The 23,004-nt window shown below is 39.8% G+C and overlaps 1 protein-coding gene across 3 annotated transcripts in view; it reads right to left on the bottom strand.

The window, feature by feature from the left end:
* Positions 1–23,004, bottom strand: part of NAALADL2 (N-acetylated alpha-linked acidic dipeptidase like 2) — a 907,975-nt gene that overhangs the window by 521,564 nt on the left and 363,407 nt on the right. Inside the window, exon 1 of one of the 3 annotated variants that reach the window (XM_045031270.1) lies at positions 940–1,018. The exons of the other annotated variants lie outside the window; for them this stretch is intronic. Coding sequence (XP_044887205.1) covers positions 940–961 — 22 coding nt within the window. The 5' untranslated portion in view covers positions 962–1,018. Of the gene's footprint in view, positions 1–939; positions 1,019–23,004 lie in introns of those variants that run through there. 3 annotated transcript variants of the gene reach the window in all.

The following is a 23,004-nucleotide window of genomic DNA, read 5'->3' as shown; positions in this document are numbered from 1 at the left end:
AAGAAAATATTAATAAAATAGCTTTATTTGTCTGACGGCAAAGGCAAGGGAATGCGGAATTAAAGTTTGAAATTTGAGGGTGACACTCAACTTTACTTACACGTCAATAAAAGGCTTCCATTTGGATAGACTGTTCTATTATTTACAGGTATTAAAATGCATAGTTTCTGAATGACTGATGAATTTACTTAGAAATTGTCCCAGCTGCTTTGCTCCAGTTAGTTTTTCCATTTTAATGAATCAAAATTACTGCCAGGTTGGGATTCTTACCTAAAGCATTTACTTAATAGTAAAGCATAACTCTAGCAATTCTAGACATTTCCACAGCTGTGTGAGCCTTCTAAGTGGAACTCTGACCTCTAATACAAACATTCAAAGTCAATTCTCTACAAATCATTTTTAAACTGACTGCAGTGATGAGGCTCAGTTTTCATCCATACTTTGACAATAGACATTCCATCACATGAGCATCAGCAATTTAATGCTTTTCAAACATCAGACAGACTCATCAATTAGAATGAAATGCAGATACACATATTAACTCCTCACAATGATGGATATCTGAGTGACATCCGCACTGCTACCTTCCTTGTTGCACATTAATACATTTTCTTGATCTAAGACCTCGCTTCCAGATGGCATTTTCTGGGTCGCATACTGGAAGAACCCACTTTATATGACAAAATAGAAAAAGAGTTTAGCAATAATCTTTGAAAAGAACAAAAGAATACAAAACACGATGATCTACTGAAACAGCCTATCATAATTTAAAAAAAAATTGTCTTGCTCTATACAGTATCTAATTTACAAATCCTGTTTTCCTACAGAACAGCTGCCATTTCAATGTCCCTTTCCTAAAAACAGACACAGCAGACAGGCTTACAACAACCAACAGGATACTCACTTAAGTTATACTATACAGGATTTTATACCACATACATTTTGCACCCGATCCTTCCATCCCTACTCAGACAAAACTCCCACTGACTTCAGGGGAAGTAGATACAGATGCTAAGATATGACCCAAAACAACATTTTAGAGGGTCAACGTTACAGTCAGATTAGCAGCCAATTAGAGGAGCTTAAGACCATGCTTGAAAGGGATCAGCAGTCTTCCCAACTTTCAAGGCTGAAAGTCCATTGCCAGTTTTACCTAAGGCTACTGCAGTATCTGCATCATACACTTGTATTTCTCAGTTACCAGTGTACTACTCAGTTAGTTACTACAAGGAATAACTTCAATATTGCAAATATAGGGGTTATCTAACTGCAAACTTTTGGACCATGATTTACCCATAGACTTCGCTTTACGCTTGCATGTAGTCCCACTGAACTTCTTAAATGACTGGAACAACTTTAGATCAGAAAAAATAAGTCTTTGAAAGTCTGGTTTGCTTTTAAAGGAATATAAACACAAAATGTACATTTAATTAATCTTTTAAAAGAAATTGACACAACTCAGAGGTCAAATAAACATGCCTGTCTTAACTCATTCAATTTTGCTGGGATGGGACATTGTTTTTTTTAATTTTAACAATGACCTGGAGTGATGTTCTTGAAAATCTTGCTATTGGTCTTAGATAAACCAGGGCTTGATTGTGCAAGGTGCTGAGCACTGTACCCTCCATCTAGCAAAGCATGTAGGCATGTGCTTAAAATTATGCATGTGCTTCAGTGCTTTGCAAAACAACATCCAGAATCCCAAGAAGGCCCTGATCCTGCAAAAGCTCTCACACACATTTAATTTTATGCATATGAGTAGCCTCACTGGGTCTCAAGCTCCTTTGTTAGGGGTGGGACTGGGTTGCATATCATCAATATACAATGGTCACAATTAAAAACAGTCAGCCCTTATGGACAGCTGCCAAACCACAAGATCTTTGCAGACCTGTATTTTATTGATTTCTATGATGAATTAATTTAAGCTTTTGTGTATATGTTCCTTTAAACACAAACCAAAACATTCATTTTTTTTAAAAAAAAGCCATTTCAATCAATTAAAATGTCAGCATTCCACAACAGGTAGAAAAAGAAATAACTATTGTATGTCAGATCGTGTGGTGACACATGACGCACAAATCCACACATAGGCATGGACCTCCTCCTGTGATAGTCCACCCAGTTCCTGGCACCGCTGGATTGCCTAATCTTAGATGGGATGGGCCATCCCCCTGATGTACCCCCTGTGCAACCAGTTTCACGTCCCTGAGACAGATATTTCAGAAAGCCTTTGACAAGATCCCACACCAAAGGCTTCTAAGCAAAGAACACAGTCATGAGATAAGAGGGAAGGTCCTCTTATGAATCGGTATCTGGTTAAAAGACAGGAAACAAAAGGTAGGAATAAATGGTCAGTTTTCACAGTGGAGAGAGGTAAATAGTGTACTGGGACCTGTGCTGTTCAACATATTCATAAACGATCTGGAAAAGGGGTGAGCAGCAAGATGGCAAGTTTGCAGACGACACAAAGCTATTGAAGATAGTTAAATCCAAAGTTGACTGTGAAGAGTTAATAAAAGGTTCACAAAGCTGAGTGACTGGACAACAAAATAGCAGATGAAATTCAAGGCTGATAAAAGCAAAGTAATTCATATTGGAAAACATAATCCCAACTATATACAAAATGATGGGCTCTAAATTAGCTGTTAGCACTCAGGAAATAGATCTTGGAGCCATCATGTATAGTTCTCTGAAAACATGTGCTCAATGTGCAGTGACAGTCAAAAACTAACAGAATGTTTGGAACCATTAGGAAAGGGATAGATAATAAGACAGAAAATATCATGACGACACTATATAAATCCACAGTATGCCCACACCTTGAATATGGTGTGCAGTTCTGGTCACCCCATCTCAAAAAAAGATGTATCAGAACTGGAAAAGGTAGAGAAGAACAACAAAAACGATTAGGGGTATGGAACCATTTCCATATAAGGAGAGATTTAAAAGACTGGGACTGTTCAGTTTAGAGATGCAGGGACTAGATGACAGGAGATGGATCATCCGATAATTGCCCTGTTCTGATAATTCTCTCTGAAGCATTTGGGCATCAGCCACTGTCAGAAGACAGGATACTGGGCTAGAACTGGATACTGGACCGCTGGTCTGACAATGTATGACCATTCTTATGTCCTTACCTATAGATAGATATAGATATATGACACATACTATATATATATATATATATATATATATATATGGGCTGTCAATTAATCGCAGTTAACTCATGCGATTAACTTAAAATTAATCACTATTTCTCACAGCTTTAATTGCACTGTTAAAAACTAGAATATGAATTGAAATTCATTAAATATTTTTGGATCTTTTTCTACATTTTCAAATATATTGATTTCAATTACAACAAAGAATACAAAGTGTACAGTGCTCACTTCATATTTTTTATTACAAATGTTGGCACTATAAAAATGATAAAAGAAATAGGTTTTTTTAATTCACCTCATACAAGTACTGAATCTCTTTATCATGAAAGTGCAACTTACAAATGTATTTGTTACATAACTGCACTCAGAAACAAAACCATGTAAAACTTCAGCACTTACAAGTCCTCTCTGTCCTACTTCTTGTTCATCCAATCACTACAACAAACAAGTGTGTTTATATTTACATGAGATAATGCTGCCAGCTTCTAATTTGCAATGTCACCCGAAAGTAAGAACAGGTGTTCTCATGCAACCTTTGTAGCTGGCATCACAAGGTATTTACATGCCAGATATGCTGAACATTGGTATGCCCCTTCATGCGTCGACCACCATTCCAGAGGACATGCCTCCATGCTGATGACGCCCATTAAAAAAATAATGCGTTAATTAAATTTGTGACTGAACTCCCTGAGGGAGAACTGTATGTCTCATGCTCTGTTTTACCCACATTCTGCCATATATTTCATGTTATAGCAGACTCAGATGATGACCCAGCACATTGTTTGTTTTAAGAACACTTTCACTGCAGATTTTACAAAATGCAAAAAAGTTACCAATGTGAAATTTCTAAAGATACAGCACTGAACCCAAGGTTTAAGAATCAGAATCTTTCAAATTCCAAAAATCTGTGAGGGACAAGGTACGGAGCATGCTGTCAGAAGTCTAAAAAGACCAACAGTCTGATTCGGAAACTACAAAACCTGAACCAGCAAAAAAGAAAACCAACTGTCTGCAAGTGGCATCTGACTGAGATGATGAAAATGAACATGCATCAGTCTGCACTGCTTCAGATTCTTAGCGAGCAGACCCCATCATCAGCATGTCCTCTCAGATGGTGGTTGAAGCATGAAGGGACATATGACTTCAAAAGGAGCAGGAGTAGGCCAAGGGTAAAATTTTCAAAAGTGTCTAAGTGACAAAGGATCCTAGGTGCCATTTTCAAAAGTAACGTAGACATTATGCTGCTCTGTGGTAATTTTTGAATACTGTGTGTTGACCTAGCTATTGGAATTTTTACCATATGACTATATGGGTTCTGTTGAACAGTGGGCTAATAAGGAAAAAAGCAGGAAGGAAGAATAGCTCAAAATAAGCCACCCTCACCAAACACTTCAGAGTTGTTACAGGACAATGGCAGAGCTATTGGTTCTGAGGAGTCCTGCTCAACCTACTGAACTGTTTTTTAATAAACAGAGCCAACCCCCTCTCCCCCCAGAACTGACAAGAACAAAAACTCCAGTTGAATAAAAAGAGACTATTTCCAGAGGGGTGGTAATTACTGGGGAGGTTTCTGGGGAAAGCAGACAGATACAGGCTCCCACTGGGGTGTCTGGGGAAACTAGGCCTGCTTAGGTGCCCTTCAGGGGATGGTAAGCCTTTACATAAGACAGACATCCATGAAGCCTTTCTCTTTAAATACTTTGTTCTACTGTGGGTTAAAATTTGGGTTAAAAAGGTTGGGTGGTCACTATCTATATTCACCACTGGTCACAAACTCCCACAGGAAAGTATCACGGGTGCTGAACCCAGCTGGACTTGTTTAGTAAGCATGGTGGATCCACAGGGCCTAATCTAAGGGTGGGAAAATTGTGTGATACCTGCAGCTCTGTCCCTGATCAATCTGAATGGAACCCTTCAGCCTCATGCCTTTACTTCTTCTGGGGGTGCAGCAATCTCTCTGTCCCCATGACAGGATCCTAAGATAGCCTAAGTCTCACAGGAAGTCAAAGTGCCTTGAAAATGGGACTTAATCTCCTAAATCAATTAGGTATTGCTGAATGGTAGGCACAAGCAGAGGTGATGCACTGGAGGGAAGAGGGGGGAAGGCATGTGGAGTCCTATCCCCCCCAGATTGGTCAGTCACATGGTGAGCTGGCGAGGTGCAAGCAGCATCAGGCAGAGAGAGCCAGAGGCAGGAAGAACTGCTGGGAGCTGCAGGAAGAGGGAGTGGGGGGTGCTGCTTTCCAGGAGGAGGGATTTGGCTGTGGGAGCATGATTTGAGTTGTTCCGGGGTTGTGCCTCCCACTATCAGCAGACATAGGTCGTCTCTGGGAACAAGGCAATAGAAAATCAGGCCTTCCTCAAATTCCAAAAGCTCAGGGCCAGATTTTCAATTCCTCAGCACCCACAACTGAGGCCAGATATTTAAGAGAGCTCAACTCCTACATATGTATCTTTATAAGGGCCAGATTTTCAAACATGACCAGCACCCGAGAGTTCCCATTGTGACACCTACATTCTAGAACAGCTCGACATCCAATCTGGCCACTTTTTATTTTCATGCCCAAAATGGGAGGCAAATCCCATTTGCAGGTGCTGAGTTCTTTTGAAAACCTGGCCCTTCGGACCTACTCTGAAGAGAGTGGGATTTGCATAGGTGCAGCTAAGGGCAAAATTTGGCCAAAGATCTTTTATAACTGGTAGTGCTGCGCAAGATGAGAAGAATGACTTGATTCTCAGAGCTTAGGATGAGATAACAGGGCTGGTAGTTAGGGGGAAAATCTATTTCTAAACAGAGCAAAGTTGATATGGAAATCAATGTGAAGCACAATGAATATGGAGCCCCACATTGCTCTTTTACAAAGCCATGTTTTATAGTAGAAACTTTTAAACTCACTGATATTTGTAAAGTGCTTTCAAATAATAACATCTTATGTCTAAATATCTGAAGGCACTTTACAACACTAAAAAAAATGAAAAATTACAGGTTTTTTTATAACATACATTCTGTAAAATGTCATTCTCAATTGTTTGCTCAGTGGGATTTAATTGAGTTTTATCAATTTCAACCCTGAAGTGGGACCTCTAGAAATAATAGATTATAGAGCTAAAGAAGGCAAGGTTTATAATTGGGCTATATTGGTGTTTATGGCAATCTATCAAAATATAGCAAATCATTTTATGCATGGCTTATAACAGAAAATAGACTAACATTTTCTGCTTTTTTGAACTATTTACATAATTTTCTGCGTTTTTAAAATATTTGTATCTGAAGAATTCAGAGAACAAGCAAATATATTTCACCATTGTACAAAGTGTATTTTCTGGGTGAATTCCAAAATGTTAAAGCTCAAGTTGCCATGACAACTGCTGCAGCAAAGTATACAGTATGTGTATGAACATACATTTACTGAGACATATATATATACATTAACAGACTCACTGACACACCATAATTATTGCTAATTAATCTATCCAGTCACATATATTGGACATAATTCTGCTCTCAGAAAATCAAAGAATATGCTAATTTAAGTCAACTGGGCTATTCCAACCCATAGAAAAACCAGAGGGAAAGCAGAATCATTGTGTGTATGATATACAGAACAAGATGGTTTCCAAATACCAGTCAGTAAAGCCTTCAAGCTACAACCACTTCTTCTTGGAATTCAATACAAAGGCCAAGATCACTATAAGATGTTATACTGCAGAGTTTGGGCTACTACAGCTATGGGCTAACAGTGTAGTAGTAAAAAAAAACAGGAGTACTTGTGGCACCTTAAAGACTAACAAATTTATTGTAGCATGAGCTTTCGTGAGCTAAAGCTCACTTCTTCAGATGCAGTGTAGTAGTAATCTGTCTAGTAACCTTTGACCTTCTTTTCTGAGTCTCTTCTGAAATTAGCTGTCAAATCACAGAAATGCCCAAGTTTGATCATTTGGGTCTGCCTAGAGGTGTAATTTCGCATGGTGTACAATTCCTGTGAATTCATCACAATGTGTTATTTCACACATACTCAACGTGGTGTGACATTCAGCCTCATGAATGAAACTGAATGTCCTAATGTGCAAATGCTGAACTGAGCTTTATTCCTTCACTTTAAAAACAAAAACTCAACTCAAACAGTCAGTGAATTTATACATATAATATAAATGTATCCCTCTTTTCTGTTTTTCATTTCTCGATAGAACTGCAGTGCCCTGGATACACAGACCCCATACTAGATACTAATCTGTTCAATCTCTCTGTAAGCATCTGAACTAAAATCTAGTATGTTTGTATTCATAAGGCAACACATTTTCCAAACACACTTAGGTCCCATATGATGGAGTAAATCTACATTTAAAGCTATATATCTCAGATGCATATCTGCTTTTGATAATTTCTTACTGGGTTTTTCCTCTTTATTTTGAAGTCAATCCTCAGTATTACATCACATAAACAAAAATTGTTGTAGCTGGAACTGACGCTCTTCCAACCCACCCAATTGTGACCTTGGGACAGCAGATAAATGTTCTGTCCTTGGGCATGTGGCTGGAGGCGAAGATGCACTGCTAATTCATTTGATAGACCCTGTTTGTTTCATTTCACTTTATAAAACATTCTCAGCCATTCTTCTATGTATCTGCTGAGATGAATGAGGATGGGGTATTATACTAAATAGAATAGGAAAAGCTACCACTAAAAGGTCATCTCCATCGTTCATCCATCATGCCACCGTTCCATTCTGTAGCAATCTATGTTTTTACTCATTGGAAGTTAACGCTAATGCTGTTAATGGACTTTCAAGTAAAACAATTTCAATGTAGCACTGCATGTGTTTCATTTTCTGAATGTATAGCCACCACTATCCTGGATTATTACCAGAGACTGAACCTCAAACATCCAGCATTAAGAACATTGGCCTGTATCTATTGAGTTAAGGATTATCGTCTTAACTGTTAGCTCTAGTAGTCTCATATCCTATGTAGAACTGTCTCTAGAAGGGGCACAACAAACTGAACAATCAGTTACACGTGCATTTTACAGTTCAGCTCCTTTAACAGCAAGACTTTTCAACTGGTCTTCTTTACCTTTTAGACTAGGCAACATTTTTCTTTTAAATTAAAGTGAATAAGTTAGTCGTTTAAGCTTAAACTGCTTATTGTTCAGACCAGTCGTTCTCAACCCTTCTGAACTATTGTACCCCTTTCAAGAATCTGGTTTGTCTTGCATACCCCAAGTTTCACCTCACTTTAAAATTGCTTGCTTACAAAATCAGACATAAAAATACAGCAGGGTCACAGCCCACTATTACTGAAAAATTGCTGACTTTCTAATTTTTACCATATACACCTCTACCCTGATATAACGTGACCCGATATAACACGAATTTGGATATAATGTGGTAAAGCAGTGCTCGGGGGGGAGGGAGGGGTGCTGCGAACTCCGGTGGATCAAAGCAAGTTCACCTATAGCACGGTGCTTTCACCTATAGCATGGTAAGATTTTTTGGCTCCCGAGGACAGCGGTATATCGAGGTAGAGGTGTAATTATAAAATAAATAGATTGGAATATAAATATTGTACTTACATTTCAGTGTGATGATACTCAAGCTTGTTTTTCACTTGTGAGCCTTGTCTGAAGCCCGAGCCCCAGGCAGTGGGACTGACGCATGTAACTTAGCTTCGCGGGGCCCTCTGTGGCATGGGGCTCTAAGCAATTGCCCTGTTTGCCACTCCTTAATGCCAGCCTTGCACTTGCGATCCCCCTAAACCCATCCCCTGGCAACCCTGGGGGCTGCAACCCTCGGGTTGCAAATAACTGATCTACGTGAGTTGAGTGCCCCCTGGAAGATCTCTGCATACCCACTGGGTACACGTACCCCTCGTTGAGAACCACTGATTTAGAGAGTACCTCCTTTTGTTTTAAAGCACACATTGGTGTACATAACTGAAGATGAGGGAAACTGTGCACTAAAACTAGGAGAACAAAAAGGATTTTATTCCAGGGTACTTAGTAAGCTGAGTTAAAGCAGAACATCAATTGTTGTACCCTCTAATATATGGTTAACCTAGATTTTGTGAGGTATTTCAGCAATAGCCATTTGAAAAAGCATAATGCATTGAGATATAGACAAGAAGGCTGATGGCTTGTATTAAATCAGTAAAACACATACAAATGAAATGTGATTCAAACAAGATAATTTTGGACTACAGAAAAATATTTGACAATTGTAATATTTCACATAGATCATTAAACTTCGCCTGGATACCTCTCTGAAATTGGCAATTGAAAGCTAGTAGCATCAATGTGAAGTTTATACATTGTCAGAATGTTCTTGGTTGAGTTTCTCCATAACAGTACTGCGAATCAGAACTGTGTTTGCTTTTTGTAATGTAAGTGATTTAGTGGTATGCATTGGACATCCCTGATCTCTGTCAACAAAGAGTACATACCATATTCAGCAAAGGAAGGCTAGGTTCTGTTTTGTTAGACATATAATGCAATTGCATGTTCTTTATTACTTTTAGTATATTAGGAAGATTTAGTAATAGTACTATAAATTACATGGCTTTATGTAGATCTAACATAGTTTGTATTTATTTTCCAGGAATGCTAGATATACTGTATAGAGGGCAGTGTTATATGGAAGAATAACTAATGAATCAAGATTCAGATTCCTGAAGCCTAATCCTGGCTCTGTAACTGACTCACTATGTGACCTTGGACAAGTCATATTACCTTATTGTCTCAGTCTCCCAATCTGTAAAGTGGGGATAATAAAAAACGTATCCAATAATGTCCTAGGGGTGTTGTGAGGATTGATTAATGATCAATCATTTGAACATTTAAAGCATTAAATATTACTATATACTGGCATTAACCTACCCAAATGGGCCTAAAATTACAGGCATCAAGTTTTAACTGGGTACTTTGTACCAACCGCAACTCCAGCAATCATCAATTCCAACAACTCAGCGTGAGTATAACTGTGATATTTACTCAGGCAAAACGGTCAGTGATTTACAAAATGGGCGTTTTGCTTGAGTAAGGACTGCAGGATTGCAGCCCATTACTTTACCAATCCGCTCCGAGTCCTGGAACTTTCAGTTTGTCCCCCTTTTCCATCCTACCACAAAAGGCCACTCCCACTGGACTCAGAAATATTCCCAATTGTTCATTTTGTACCTTCTTTGTCCACTGGCTACTCTGTACTCACAGCTCCTTTTCAAGAAACCCATAAGCATCTTAAAATAATGCCCAAGGTCACAGGAAGCCTGTGAATTTAGCGATGCAAATGTTTGCGAAAGAAAGGCAATTTTATTTCTTACCCTTTTCAAGTCTTAGTTTTGTATTTGTTATCAAACCAGTTGCAACAGCTAATCTCAGTGCAAAGGAAAACAATCAATCAGCTAGCACTGTATTTGGTGTCAAAGTTAATCTGATTTCCTCACTCATTTCAAAGATCTTCCATAGCAATGTTCTGTCCTTCACTGCAGTCTGCAGAGATCTTCTACCTCAAACTCACCAAACCTACACCAGTCTATAAAACAAGGAAGCCCAGCTTTGAGCAAACCAGATCTCCCAAAACCATTATTTTTTGCTTCTTTTGAAATATTAAAACAAGCTTATTTGCAGGAAAATGAACCCTGTTTATAAACACAATTCTCATGATTCCCCGTGATAAAACCTCCATAGATAGTAAATATTAAATAGAGGGATACCTCTCCATCTTCTTTCATTTCTGGATTATTAAGTAAATCCATTTACTCATGTCTGAATACAGGGGATATCATTGAAGAATTTTCCAAAACTTTCGTGATCCATTGTTAACTTCAAGCAGTCGAGAGCTGACTGACTGTCCAGTGATATGCCACACACCCTCTTTCCAGCTCCTCGCTAGTCATCCCCTACAATGATGACCATCCACTATTCCGTCCATGATAACTTTCTCTAGGTCATTTACGTCTCTATATGTGATGTGCACAGACAAGTTTGTGTCTGTTAATTTTCAACATCAAGGTCTGCATTGCTCTATTAATATTTCTAACATAAGCATTCATCTTTTCTCTCCAGGAGATTCACAAGATCTTGAGTATCATTTCAGGATTGCCACATGTAAACCTTCTGACTCCAAATCCTTCCTGCCATGTCACCCGTAACTTAGGGCTCTGCAATTGCTGTATAATACACTCTTTGCTGGAATGGCTAACTTGGTGTGTTTCTAAGCTTAACTTTTTTTATGAGCATGAGTTGTTGAAGACATAAGGGACCCAAACCTGCTTCCACAGGCTTCAACAGGCCCTCAGTATTTAAAATAAGACCCACTTCTTCACTTACATCAGATTTACAATGGAGTGACTCCTTTATTTCAGTGGAGATAGTTGACTCCTTATTTGCAACAGTAGAGGAAAATCAGACCCAAAGTCTCGAGTGAAAAAGTTATCTGAGCTGGTTAAATATTAAAAACAAAATGACTAAATTTATAATTAAGTAAAATCAAGAAAGTGATATTAGGAAGCATTTTGTACATTTGGTTACTGTAGTTTCAAGAATTACCAATTTTATTTGCTGCTTTTGTACAGCGTGCTTAACAGCAGTATGCACTGTATTTTACATACTCAGGTATATTTATAGTTTTTAAATGAATTAAAACTATTACAAAGCCTACCATGGACTATTTTAAGTACTCCTCACAGCTTATATATTTTATTTATGAATAGGGATATTATTAAAAATAAAAGATCTCCAATGGCACATAAAAGTAACACTGTTATGAGATTAAATGTCAGGCAACTGGCATGAAAATGTAATATTCATTAAGTCATAAAATATAGACAGCATTATCACAGGATCTTTATACTGTCAACATGCAGTCTGAAACAACCATGTTTATTACAATAAGGTAAATACAATGACTAAATATGCCTCTAATTTCAAGTGTAATTGTTCCATTCAATAAATACAGTATTTTTTCAAACCTATTTCTATTTGTACCTAAGATCTGTCCTTAGTACAGATTCAAAACTGCACTATACACAGTTATATACTGCACTTTTAGTACAGATTTAGCTGCACAATAAATATTTATAGCATATGATAGCATAAAGTGTACATGGCAAAGAAAACAGTTTAATTACTTGTCTTCATATACTTGCCAAAAAAGCTAATATAATGCAGTAAAAGACGTGCCAAAAGAATACTCCCTCAAAAGTAGAAACAGCTGCAATAGGTTAAGAGAGACTATTGCATCACGGGGCTGTGTTAGAAGATATACATTATGATTGTAAATCTAGATATCTTGAAAATCCACTCACCCCTACGTTTACTTATAGGCTTTGAGAATAGTTAAAGATTATAGTTTGCCTGATTAATTGTGGTACATTGTTATAGATCTGAGCTGGAATTTTCTATTTTACTCCTTTATAAAAATTTAAACCAAAATCACCACAATAGATTGAATTATCTATTGCAACCAGCATCAGAGACATGAAAGTAAATAAATTATAGCTTGAATAATTAAGGTATTTATTAGACCTAGAATGTCACCACTACTGGAGTCACATATTAAACTTATCTCCACTGCATATTCTTATTCACTGATGTCAAACAGGTAGACATTATGACCAAAAGCTTCAACCATGAGTGGCTAAAGTTCCACAGGATGCATGTAACATAGTGGGGATAGCACTGGACAGGGATTCAAGAGAACTGGGTTCGACTGCCCTCCTGCTCACTGGCCTGCTGGCTGATCTTGGTCATATCACTTCATTTCTGTACATTAGGGATAATGTACCCTCCTTTGCAAAGCACTTTGAGATCTATGAATCTGAAGGGTTAATTATAATACCACCGAACCCTTACATATGATATAAAAGTGACCTGATATTCAGAGATGTAGAACATCTGGAACTCCTATTGACTTCAGTGACAATTGTGGGATCTCAATCTCTGTGCAAAATCACTAAGTCACTTTTATTTAGATGACTTCCTATGAATTGAGGTGTCGAACTTTAGGCATCGACTTTGAAAAAACTGGACTTCATATAATGCATTCTATGAGAGGACTAAAATCTGTAATTCAGTCAAAAGACTAAATATTTTAGTGCAAGAAATGTGCAAAGGGTATTAACTTGGGATATGTTGAAAAAAGCAATAAGGACAAGAAGCTAAAAGGACCTGGGGGCAGTTGACACTTATTTTGCCCAGGTGTAAATGATTACAAGATGCGCAAGGAACAGGAGAATCAGGACCATATTATCTATTATTGGTGGTATACAGAGCAAAAACATCTTAGCATATGACCTTTACAATATGTGCACACTGCCCTTAGAGCGAAATCAGACTGGAATGAAAAGCAATATCTGTCATCTTAGTTTTGTTTTTTTTCTATACTCACATGTATTGATAGATCTTGATTTAATCCTGTGGTTTTAGATCTAAGGTCAAGCAGTATTATATCCAGAGGTTTGTGCAACATATTGTTATATCCAGAGCCGGTGCAAGGATATTTTGTGCCCTAGGCGAAACTTCCACCCTTTGCACATCAGTTCATTGAGGGGCAGATCTCAACGAACCTTTATAGCTCTAACTGCACCTGTTACCTCTTGATTATTAAAAAGATATTTCTTAATGATCGGTAATGAATACAATCACACAATACAAGGGCAGAGGGGATATTTTATTATTGGGTTGTAAATCTTTTTCTCTTATAATATAAATTATACATGCTGCTATGAAGGAAGGTCTTGTGTGTGAGTCACGTGCCTGGGAGTGAGCAGATCCATGTTCTATTCCCAGCTTTTCCTCAGAATTCCTGCCACACACACATTTTTCTCCCTTGCAAGGCAACCCAGAGGAACATCTAGAAGAGCTAGCTCTTGCACAGACATATCCTTGGGCCAACATGACACCCATATGCCTCATTTTCCATTGAATAGGCACATTGCCTCCCAAGAACTCCAGAGAGCAGGGACAGGGAGTGTGCATGCTACACCATCCCTAGAGGACATGCTACCATATCTGCAACCAATGTGGAGAAAGGTGTAAGGGGAACATGACCACGTCTGCAGCCCAGCACCTTTTGAGGGAATTTGTGCACCAAGGGTACCCAGAGTGAGTCCCTTAAGCAGGACTATTTGCAACCATGTACTATGTGTCCTAGGGTGCAAGACAACAGTAATCTGCCAGTTTATGGTTAAAGAGCGCTTCAAAGGCCATTGCATCTACTAACTGATGATTAGACAATACAGCACTGAGGTACTTGCATAACTTCAACCATGTGAGTAGTCCTGCTATGTTTAAAGTTACTCACATGCTTCAGTGCATATAGCACAGGGGCTGGAGAAATGCTGCTACTCTGGATGGAGTTATGTATTACAATTCCCATGGCACTGTGTTTTAAAAATATTAATATTAAAGATTTATATTGCCACAGGCGTCAACCAAGTTGGGGCCCCATTGTGCTAGGAACTAAATTGATACATAGTAAATAATAGTCCCCAGGTGTTTACAGTCTAAGGACATGCTATAACAGGTGCACAGACAAACAACTGGGCAGGTTGTCAGTGGTGCCTATGGCTGTGGGATGTTTCTTTTAGAATGAAATCCAAATTAATAAATAAAGTCACTTGGCACAGCCCACCAAGAATCAACTCTGCAGTTGACAAATCCCACGCGGTTGATTGCTCATCTAACTTTCAGCAACTTTCACGAAAATCTAGGCTCTTTATCTCAGATAAAAAATGTATTTCTCTCTCCCCATCCTCTGGAAACCTAACTACTTGGTGGCTTAGTTGATATGAGTTCATTGATTTTCATTTGACTTTCAAAATATGCTGTGCAAATATTTGAGTAACAGTACCTTAAAAGGCAGAAAAGGGGGGGGGGGAAGAAAAAGAAAAAAAAGGTTGCTTTTCCATACTCAACTTTCAAAGTCATTTTCTTTCTTTGTGAATTTTTAACAATATTAAAGTTAGTAAAACAAGACTTTTTTTAAGATGTGATGGTCCATAAACAAACTCACTTTGTATAAACACATTAAAATACTTTATATTTACTTCTCAACCATGTAATTGGTCTTTTTTATCTGACATCTGAAGAATATTCCCATTTTGCATGATAAGCTGTAATCTAGGGCTTCTTCTGAATTCTGTACCATTGTTCTGGAACGTAACCAAGATTTTCAGTGGTGAACACAGAATCTGCTTTTCAAACACAAAAGGCCAAAAATGCAATGTGATGGGATATCAAGTTATTGAAGAACCCTAAATATAGAGGCAGAGCTCTTCTGACTCACACTGGCAGCCAAACTAAATCAGTCTTATGAGCGCGTAGGGGGACAGCAGCCCTGCAAAGGCGGCGGTGCCGCTAGCGAGGAGCAGCCGCGCCTGCCGCCCCTCCTGCCCAGGCTGTAGCCTGTCACCCCCCCGGGGGGGCTCCTGCAATGGATGCATGTGGGCCTCATGCACCCTCCCCCCGGCTCTCCGCTCGCCACGCTCGGGCTCTGCGGCTCCCGGGAGTGTGAGCCACTGCTGCCCCTCCCCGAGCAGGCTCAGGGCCCTGTGCCCCAGCGGCAGCTCACTTGCCCGGGAGCCGCAGGGTCCAAGCGCAGCGACGGGGGAACCAGGGGGTGCATGGAGGCCAGCGCCCGCATGCATCTGCTGAAGCCTGCAGGAGCCCCCCCCAGGGGGGGCGCATCAGGCCGCAGCCTGGGCAGGAGGGGCGGAGGGTGCTGCTGCTCCCCGCTAGCGGTGCCGCTGCCTTTGCAGGGCTGCTGGCCCACCCCGCGCCGTGCCGGCTCCTCCATGGCTGGGGCTCGCCGCCCCCGCAAGCCGATGCTCTGGCTTTCCGGTGCCTCTGGCTTTGCTTTTTGGTGCCCCCAACCACTTGGCGCCCTAGGCAACCACCTAGTTCACCTAGTGGTTGCATCGGCCCTGGTTATATCTATGAAACACAGTCCCCAGATGTATTTGAAACAGATTTCCCACGTTTTCTGTTCAAATAAGGTCTGACCATACCAAAGACTGAGCATCTCCTCTGAAGTGCTAGGATTCCTTAACTCTCATCAGTATCAATGGAAGATAGGGGTACTCAGTAGCTTCTTGCAGGATCAAGCCAACAACAATTTTCCACCATACATCAGAATTCAGTATCTTACCAATTAAGCTGCTGTTGTTTAGGTTTGGCACTGTTCTATACATTCAGACTTTGGTAATTATCACTAAGATCTTTTACCATTTATTGTACCTAACATGCAATCTAAAGAATAGGAATGGTGACAAATATCACTTTTTGTGGAACCTTTAACCCAAGACTGGGCTATTACAATATGTTCTGTGTTTCGGAGGCAGTAAAAGTTACGATTTGTTCAATTCATGGTTGCCCATCTCCTAGGTATTATAGGCTGATCTAAGCATGTCATCCCAATAATCCACACCTCATCCTGGAAATCCAATACCAGGTCTGTTAACAAGATCCTGGATCTTGTCTTCAAAGTTCTAAATGGGCATATAGCTTGTGGATTATCGACCCACAGAAGCAAAAGGAAAGGAGGTCATTTTGTTTTCTGTATATTGTGTCTTATAATATAGAGGACTCTTCCCCTGCTTTCTGCAGAAGAAGTTGTAAGGTAGCTGACATTTTGCTTCTTTTAGGATACAGAATGTGACAGAAGGAGTCACTGAATGAAATCCTGTCCCGAGCGAAGCAAGTGGGAATTTTTCCATTAACTTCAGTGGAGCCAGGATTTCACCCACTGTGTTCTGTCTTACACGGAGATATATTTGTATTCTGTTTTTTTCCCTCAATCTGAAGTCAAAATTATCTAAGATAATTACATTTTGTGTTTTGGTTTCTGTCTGAGAGACTGCCACCAGCTCTGCACAGAAGTTGCATTTTATGGGGATATGATAGAGCCAGGGTTTCCACAACCTAGGCATGTGCTTAACTTTAAGTACACAAAAACACCCACAGATCTCAGAGGGATACTCTCATGCTTAAAAGCTAAGCACACATTAAATGCTTTGCTGGCTCAAAAGCTTAAATGTCTACTGTTTAGTAGACCCACTATATACACCCACACTAGATGCTCAGCTTCTTAACTTTGTTTATTGCACAGGGTAGGGAAGAGCTAACGAATTGAAATTTCTTGTTCTTAAGAACAATGATTCAACTCTTTTGAAATAATAAACTATATAATAATGACCTCCTAAGGCATATGTAGAAAATATGTAACATTTATCTACAAACATAATGCATTTCTTTACATCTTCATTCCAGAAGTAATAATTTGTTATTACAAATACTTTACTGCCATCTTTTGAGAAACAATAATTAAATCTAGAAAAAATGCTTAACTATACCCAAAACAATCAAGGCTCACTGCCTGGAGGGTGAAGTTGCCCAGTACATCTGCTGAGTATATTTACTGCCTTTTTAGCACTTTCTTCAATTCACAAAACCCACATAAAAGAAGGTTACAAATATTTCTAAAACATGTACACAGATGGTGATACAGCAGGTAATAATTTAATTAAATGACTCCTACAGCATGAACAAATTGTTCTAAAGATAAGTAAACAATATTTAGCCTTCAAAAAAAAATAATTTCAAGTCTGATTTTTTAATTGCAGTGAAAATCCCTAGGTTTTTTTGAATTGAGCAATGATTTTCCACTCTTCTCTCACATACTTAAAAGCAGTAAATTAACAGCAAATGCATTTTTCATCATATTTCATTCTAGCAAAAAAAAATGATGCAAAAACATAAAAGGGAAAAATGCAAAACTAAAAAAACCACTGCATATCAACATCTTCTGTAAGACAGGAGAATAACTATATTCACTCAGTAACCGAACAAGATGCATTAGCTATTTTGCAGACACAAAGAGGTCAGAAGGATGTACACATGATAGACTCTCTTCAGTCAAAACAGAGCATCTTCCCTGTAAAATGTGGAAGCAACAAGGAAGTTTTAGGCTTAATACTTCTTTTTTTTTTTGGATAACATAATGATCAAAGTGAAGAGGACGAGAAAGGAAAGCAAGCAATATAAATGACTACAAGGAAGATTTTTTTTTATGATTATTATTTCTAAATTGAATTAAGCGCATTAAAACAGTACATTCCTAACCAAAAATTCAAGGGAAGAAATCAAGACTATTTGGAGAATCTTTGGGTGACTGGCAAGTAGTACTCCCTGTGTAAGAAAAGGAAGTGTCATTTTGGATACATGGAGTAGAAATATGAGATTCAAGAAACTAATAAGTGGAGTCCAAAACATATAGGGTTTAATTAACAGCCTATCAAAGTCAGTGGGATATCTTTCCATTAACTTCAAGGAGCTTCAGGTCAGGCCCATAGACATGGGCATCCCATGGGTATGAGAATAAATGGGTAAGACAGACAAAGCAAAATCACAGGTAAAGCAATGTCTTGTTTGAAGAAGCAAGGGAAGGTGTGTTACAGTGGTGCTGTTACAAGACTCATTCTGTGCCCCAGCAATATCTCTGTATCCCTCAGAGAAAGAAATAACGTAGCATCAAAATCACTGTGGAGTTATAAATAGTTAGACCATATATATACTGTCTTTTAGTGAGACTTCATAATTTGAGAAGATAGGAGATGCCACAAAGTGTTTATAGTGCAATGTAATGTTAAATGATGGAATTCCACTGTAAAATATGGGATGGGAGGTGACTTGTGTTTGCCAGAGAACCTGGTCTTCCTGTTAAATGAGAAGATGGATACAGGGATTTAATGGGGATTCTTTACATTTAATATATTGCTGATCAAAAATTACATATCATCTATATAATAAGATTAAAGGACTGTCACTCTGTAGGTCAGTGTGAAACAATGGAAACAATTACAAGCATGGTCGACAGCTCTTTTTGTTTAAAATATCACCCCGTTGAATCATGACTGAGGGTAGGTCTATACTTACCGCGCGGGTCGACGCGGAGAGTTCGACTTCTCGGAGTTCGAATTATCGTGTCTAATCAAGACACGATAGTTCGAACTCCCCACGCGCTCCAGTCGACTCCGGAACTCCACCACCGCAAACGGCGGTGGCAGAGTCGACCATGGAGCCGCGGACTTCGATCCCGCGGCGTCTGGACAGGTGAGTAGTTCGAACTAGGGTACTTCGAGTTCAGCTACGCTATTCGCGTAGCTGAACTTGCGTACCTTAGTTCGACCCCCCCCCCTTAGTGTAGACCAGGCCTCAGAGTCATAAGTTCTCAGCCATTTTTGTTCTGCTTTGTTTTTTACACGTTACTGATTATATGCATATGACAACATGGGCTTCCACCTAGTAATAGGTTATATATTATGAACAATTGGTTCAAAACCACCATCTAATAAATCACTTGACTAATACTGTCCACAGTTTACCGAGCTGGTTGACTGATGTGAAAATGTATTTGCCTAATGACTTAAGCAACTAAAGTGCAAACATTCATTGAATAAAGTGTTCAATTCATATTATTTGACCAACTCTAATTAGAATGCATGCATTTCCTAGCCGGCTCTAAGAGTGCCTTGGATGTTAATAGTTCTGCCATGGATTTTGTGATGAGGGCAGAATTTACCATATTAATGTATTTTCATAATGTTCTGTTTTATAGATAAACCCAGTTCATCATGTTAATTCTAGTAATGTGCCCTTTAAGCTCCAGATGGGTGTATGACTCCCTTGTGGGATACAGAGGAGAAGACTAAAGCAGCAGAGTTTATTAAAGTGCCATTTTGTCTTAGCAATACAGCTCTTTTTCTAGTTTTGTTTTTTGATTTTTTTTTCCCGAGTACTGTATAGTGAAGTGTTAGAACAAGTAATATATTAAAGACATAAAAGGGAAAAAAATTGGATGGGAGGAATATTTGCAACAGTTTTGTTCTCATTTCATTGTCTGTGTTCTCAGTTTGTTGCCTTTTGTATTAGCAAAACATTAAATAGAAGCATCACAAAAGGTCACTTTGACGTAGAAACATCAAAATCCCCAGTGTTTTTTTCCAAACTGGCTTATGTATTTGTAGCTTGAAATGTTAAATAAACAGTGAAAATGTATTAAAAGAATTCTCTTAAGAAAAACACTTTCACAAATATTTTGTGCTGTGCTCATTACTGGAAGAGGCAGGGCAGATCAGATCTTAATAAACATGACATACTACTGACTACTGATTCATTTTTCATCTCAAAATAAGCAGATTTTTGTTTTTACATTAAATGCAGCTTGATGAATCTTCAATTTACCTTCCATTCTGCCTACCCTGAATGGTAAAAGACAAAATATTAAGTCACAACATGTAGTTAAAGTCATCGTATTGGTCATAATGTACTATTATATAACATCATATGCTGATTTTTATACGAATGCATGACAATATTGAACCGTACATAAAATGCTTGCAAGTTGTCAATACTATTCACAGACAAAAATCTTTGCTAACTGTTAGTTAAGGTTGCTCTCATCGATAAACTAAATCACAAAAAAATAGGAAAGAGAAAGTTAAGAATTAAATAGGATTAAAAGGTTGCAAAATCAAGGACTCTCAAGTTAGAAATGCCAGAATGACCATTGCCCATGCAACCTTCATTCGTCCCCTTTGTGAGCATGTATTATGTTATAGTCTTTAATGACATGCAGAAGTGACTTACTGTGAAAAGTCTGGTGTCAGTGACCTGCCCAGCATCACACAGGAATGAAAGGCAAGTCTATTACCATGCTACATGGGCACAGCTGCACTGAGTGCTCTCCTGTTGGCATAGTTACTCCACCTCAACAAGAGGCAGAAGCTTTGTTGTGGGGAGAGTGTCTCCGGCCGACATAGCGTGGTGTAGACACTGCTCTAAGGCCTGGTCTACACTGTGTGTGTGGGGCGGGGGGGAGATTATCGATGTAAGTTACACAACTTCAGCCATGTGAATAACGTAGCTGAAGTCGACGTACTTAGATCTACTCGCTGCAGTGAGTCGACTGCTGCTGCTCTCCCGTTGACTCTGCCTGTGCCTCTCGCGGCAGTGGAGTACTGGAGTTGACAGGAGAGCGCTCAGGGGTCTATTTATCGCGCCTAGTCTAGATGCAATAAATCGACCCCCGCTGGATCGATTGCTACCCGCTGATCCGGCAGGTAGTATAGACATACCCTAAGTCGATGTAGCTTACGTCGCTCAGGGCGTGGCTTTGTCACACCCGAGTGACGTAAATTATATTGACTTAAGCAGTAATGTAGACAAGCCCTCAATGGCAGAGGCAGGAATAGCATCCATGTGTCGAGGGTGAATTCAACTGCCTTAACCATGAGTCTACTTCATTCACTACAACCTTCCCACTTCTGCAACAAGTCACCAGGGTTCCTACAGACAAAAGCCTCCTTGACTACACCACTAGGATGGCCAACTGTCTAATCACACAAACCCAAACACCATTGCCCTGCTGCCTGCCCCGCCCTTTCCCCAAGGCCCTGCCCCTGCCCGCCCTTCTCTGAGACCCCCCCCGCTCACTCCAGCTCCCCTCCCTCCCTCCATCACTCACTCTCTCCCCCGCCCACTCACTTTCACTGGGCTGGGACAGGAGGCAGTCCAGGCTCTGGGTTTGGGGGCTGGGGCCAAGGGGTTCGGAGTGTTGGAGGGAGCTCTGGGCTGAACTTGGGGTAGGGGTTGGGGTGTAGGAGGGGGTGCAGGCTCTGGGAGGGAGTTTGGGTGCAGGAGGTGGTGAGGACTCAGGCAGCGGGAGGGAATTTGTGTGCAGGCTTTGGGCTGAGGCAGGGGGGTTGGGCCAAGGGATTCAGAATTTTGGGAGGGGGCTCTGGGCTGAGCCTGGGGCAGGGGATTGGGGTGCAGGAAGGGGTGCAGGCTCTGGGAGGGAGTTTGGCTGAGGGAAAGTGACTGGCACATCCCTCTAGCAGCGGCTCCTAAGTGGGGGGGACCAGGGGTCTCCGTGCGATGCCCCTGTCTGCAGGCACCTCCCCTGGCCAATGGGAGCTTCAGAGTCGGCGCTCAAGGCTGGGGCAGGGCGTGGAGACCCCCTGCCCCCCTCCAGGGGCCACAGGTACATGCCAGTCGCTTCCGGGAGCAGCGTGGGGCCAGAGCAGAGAGGGGGCCTGCCTTAACCCCACTGCGCCACCGGAATTTTAGCACCTAAAATCTCCCAGTTTGGCATCAGTAGCCTCCGGGAGATAGGGCCTGATTCTAGGAGACTCCTGGCAAAATCGGGAGGGTTGGCAACCCTATACACCACCCCAATTCATCCTCGGTGCAAATCTATCCTATGCTCAGAATGAACCAGGGATCCTGAGTAAAAATACGGGATCATGTAATTAAAGCCGGTTTCATAATTCATATGCACAAGGGGTCAAATTAAGTTTGTATAGGCAATATTAATAGTGGCATTTCCTAACTTGAGAGAGCTTGTCTTTGTAACCCTTTATGCTTTGAAATCCTTTACTTTGTATTTCCTAATCTGTATGGTTTAGGTATTGATGAAAGCAACCTTAACTAATGTTAAACCAAGTTTTTTGTTTGTGAATTTCCAATTTTTTTAATAGAAAATCATCTATATATGTGATATTTAAATAAAGCCCTTACACATTTTTGTCTTTGATGTATATTTTATTGCCACTCCTATCTTTACAAGGATCCATATTCCACCACTCAGTGCCATGTTGACCAATACATTGAAAGTAATGAAATGAAACTGTATTCAGAAGAAACAATTTTTTTAAAATGCAACTTAAGTTTTACTGCAACTTTTAAATGACTAGGGACTTATAATGATAATTTCCTGGGTTTTTCTTTTTCAAATGGTAACTATTCAAAAAGCAGTTAAACAATTCACAAGGAAAGGAGCTAGAATACTGT

Source organism: Mauremys mutica, chromosome 9 (genome assembly GCF_020497125.1).
Source record: "Mauremys mutica isolate MM-2020 ecotype Southern chromosome 9, ASM2049712v1, whole genome shotgun sequence".
Lineage (NCBI taxonomy): Eukaryota > Metazoa > Chordata > Testudines > Geoemydidae > Mauremys > Mauremys mutica.
Note: the sequence above shows the minus strand (reverse complement) of the source record. Positions and strands in the feature narration are given on the sequence as shown.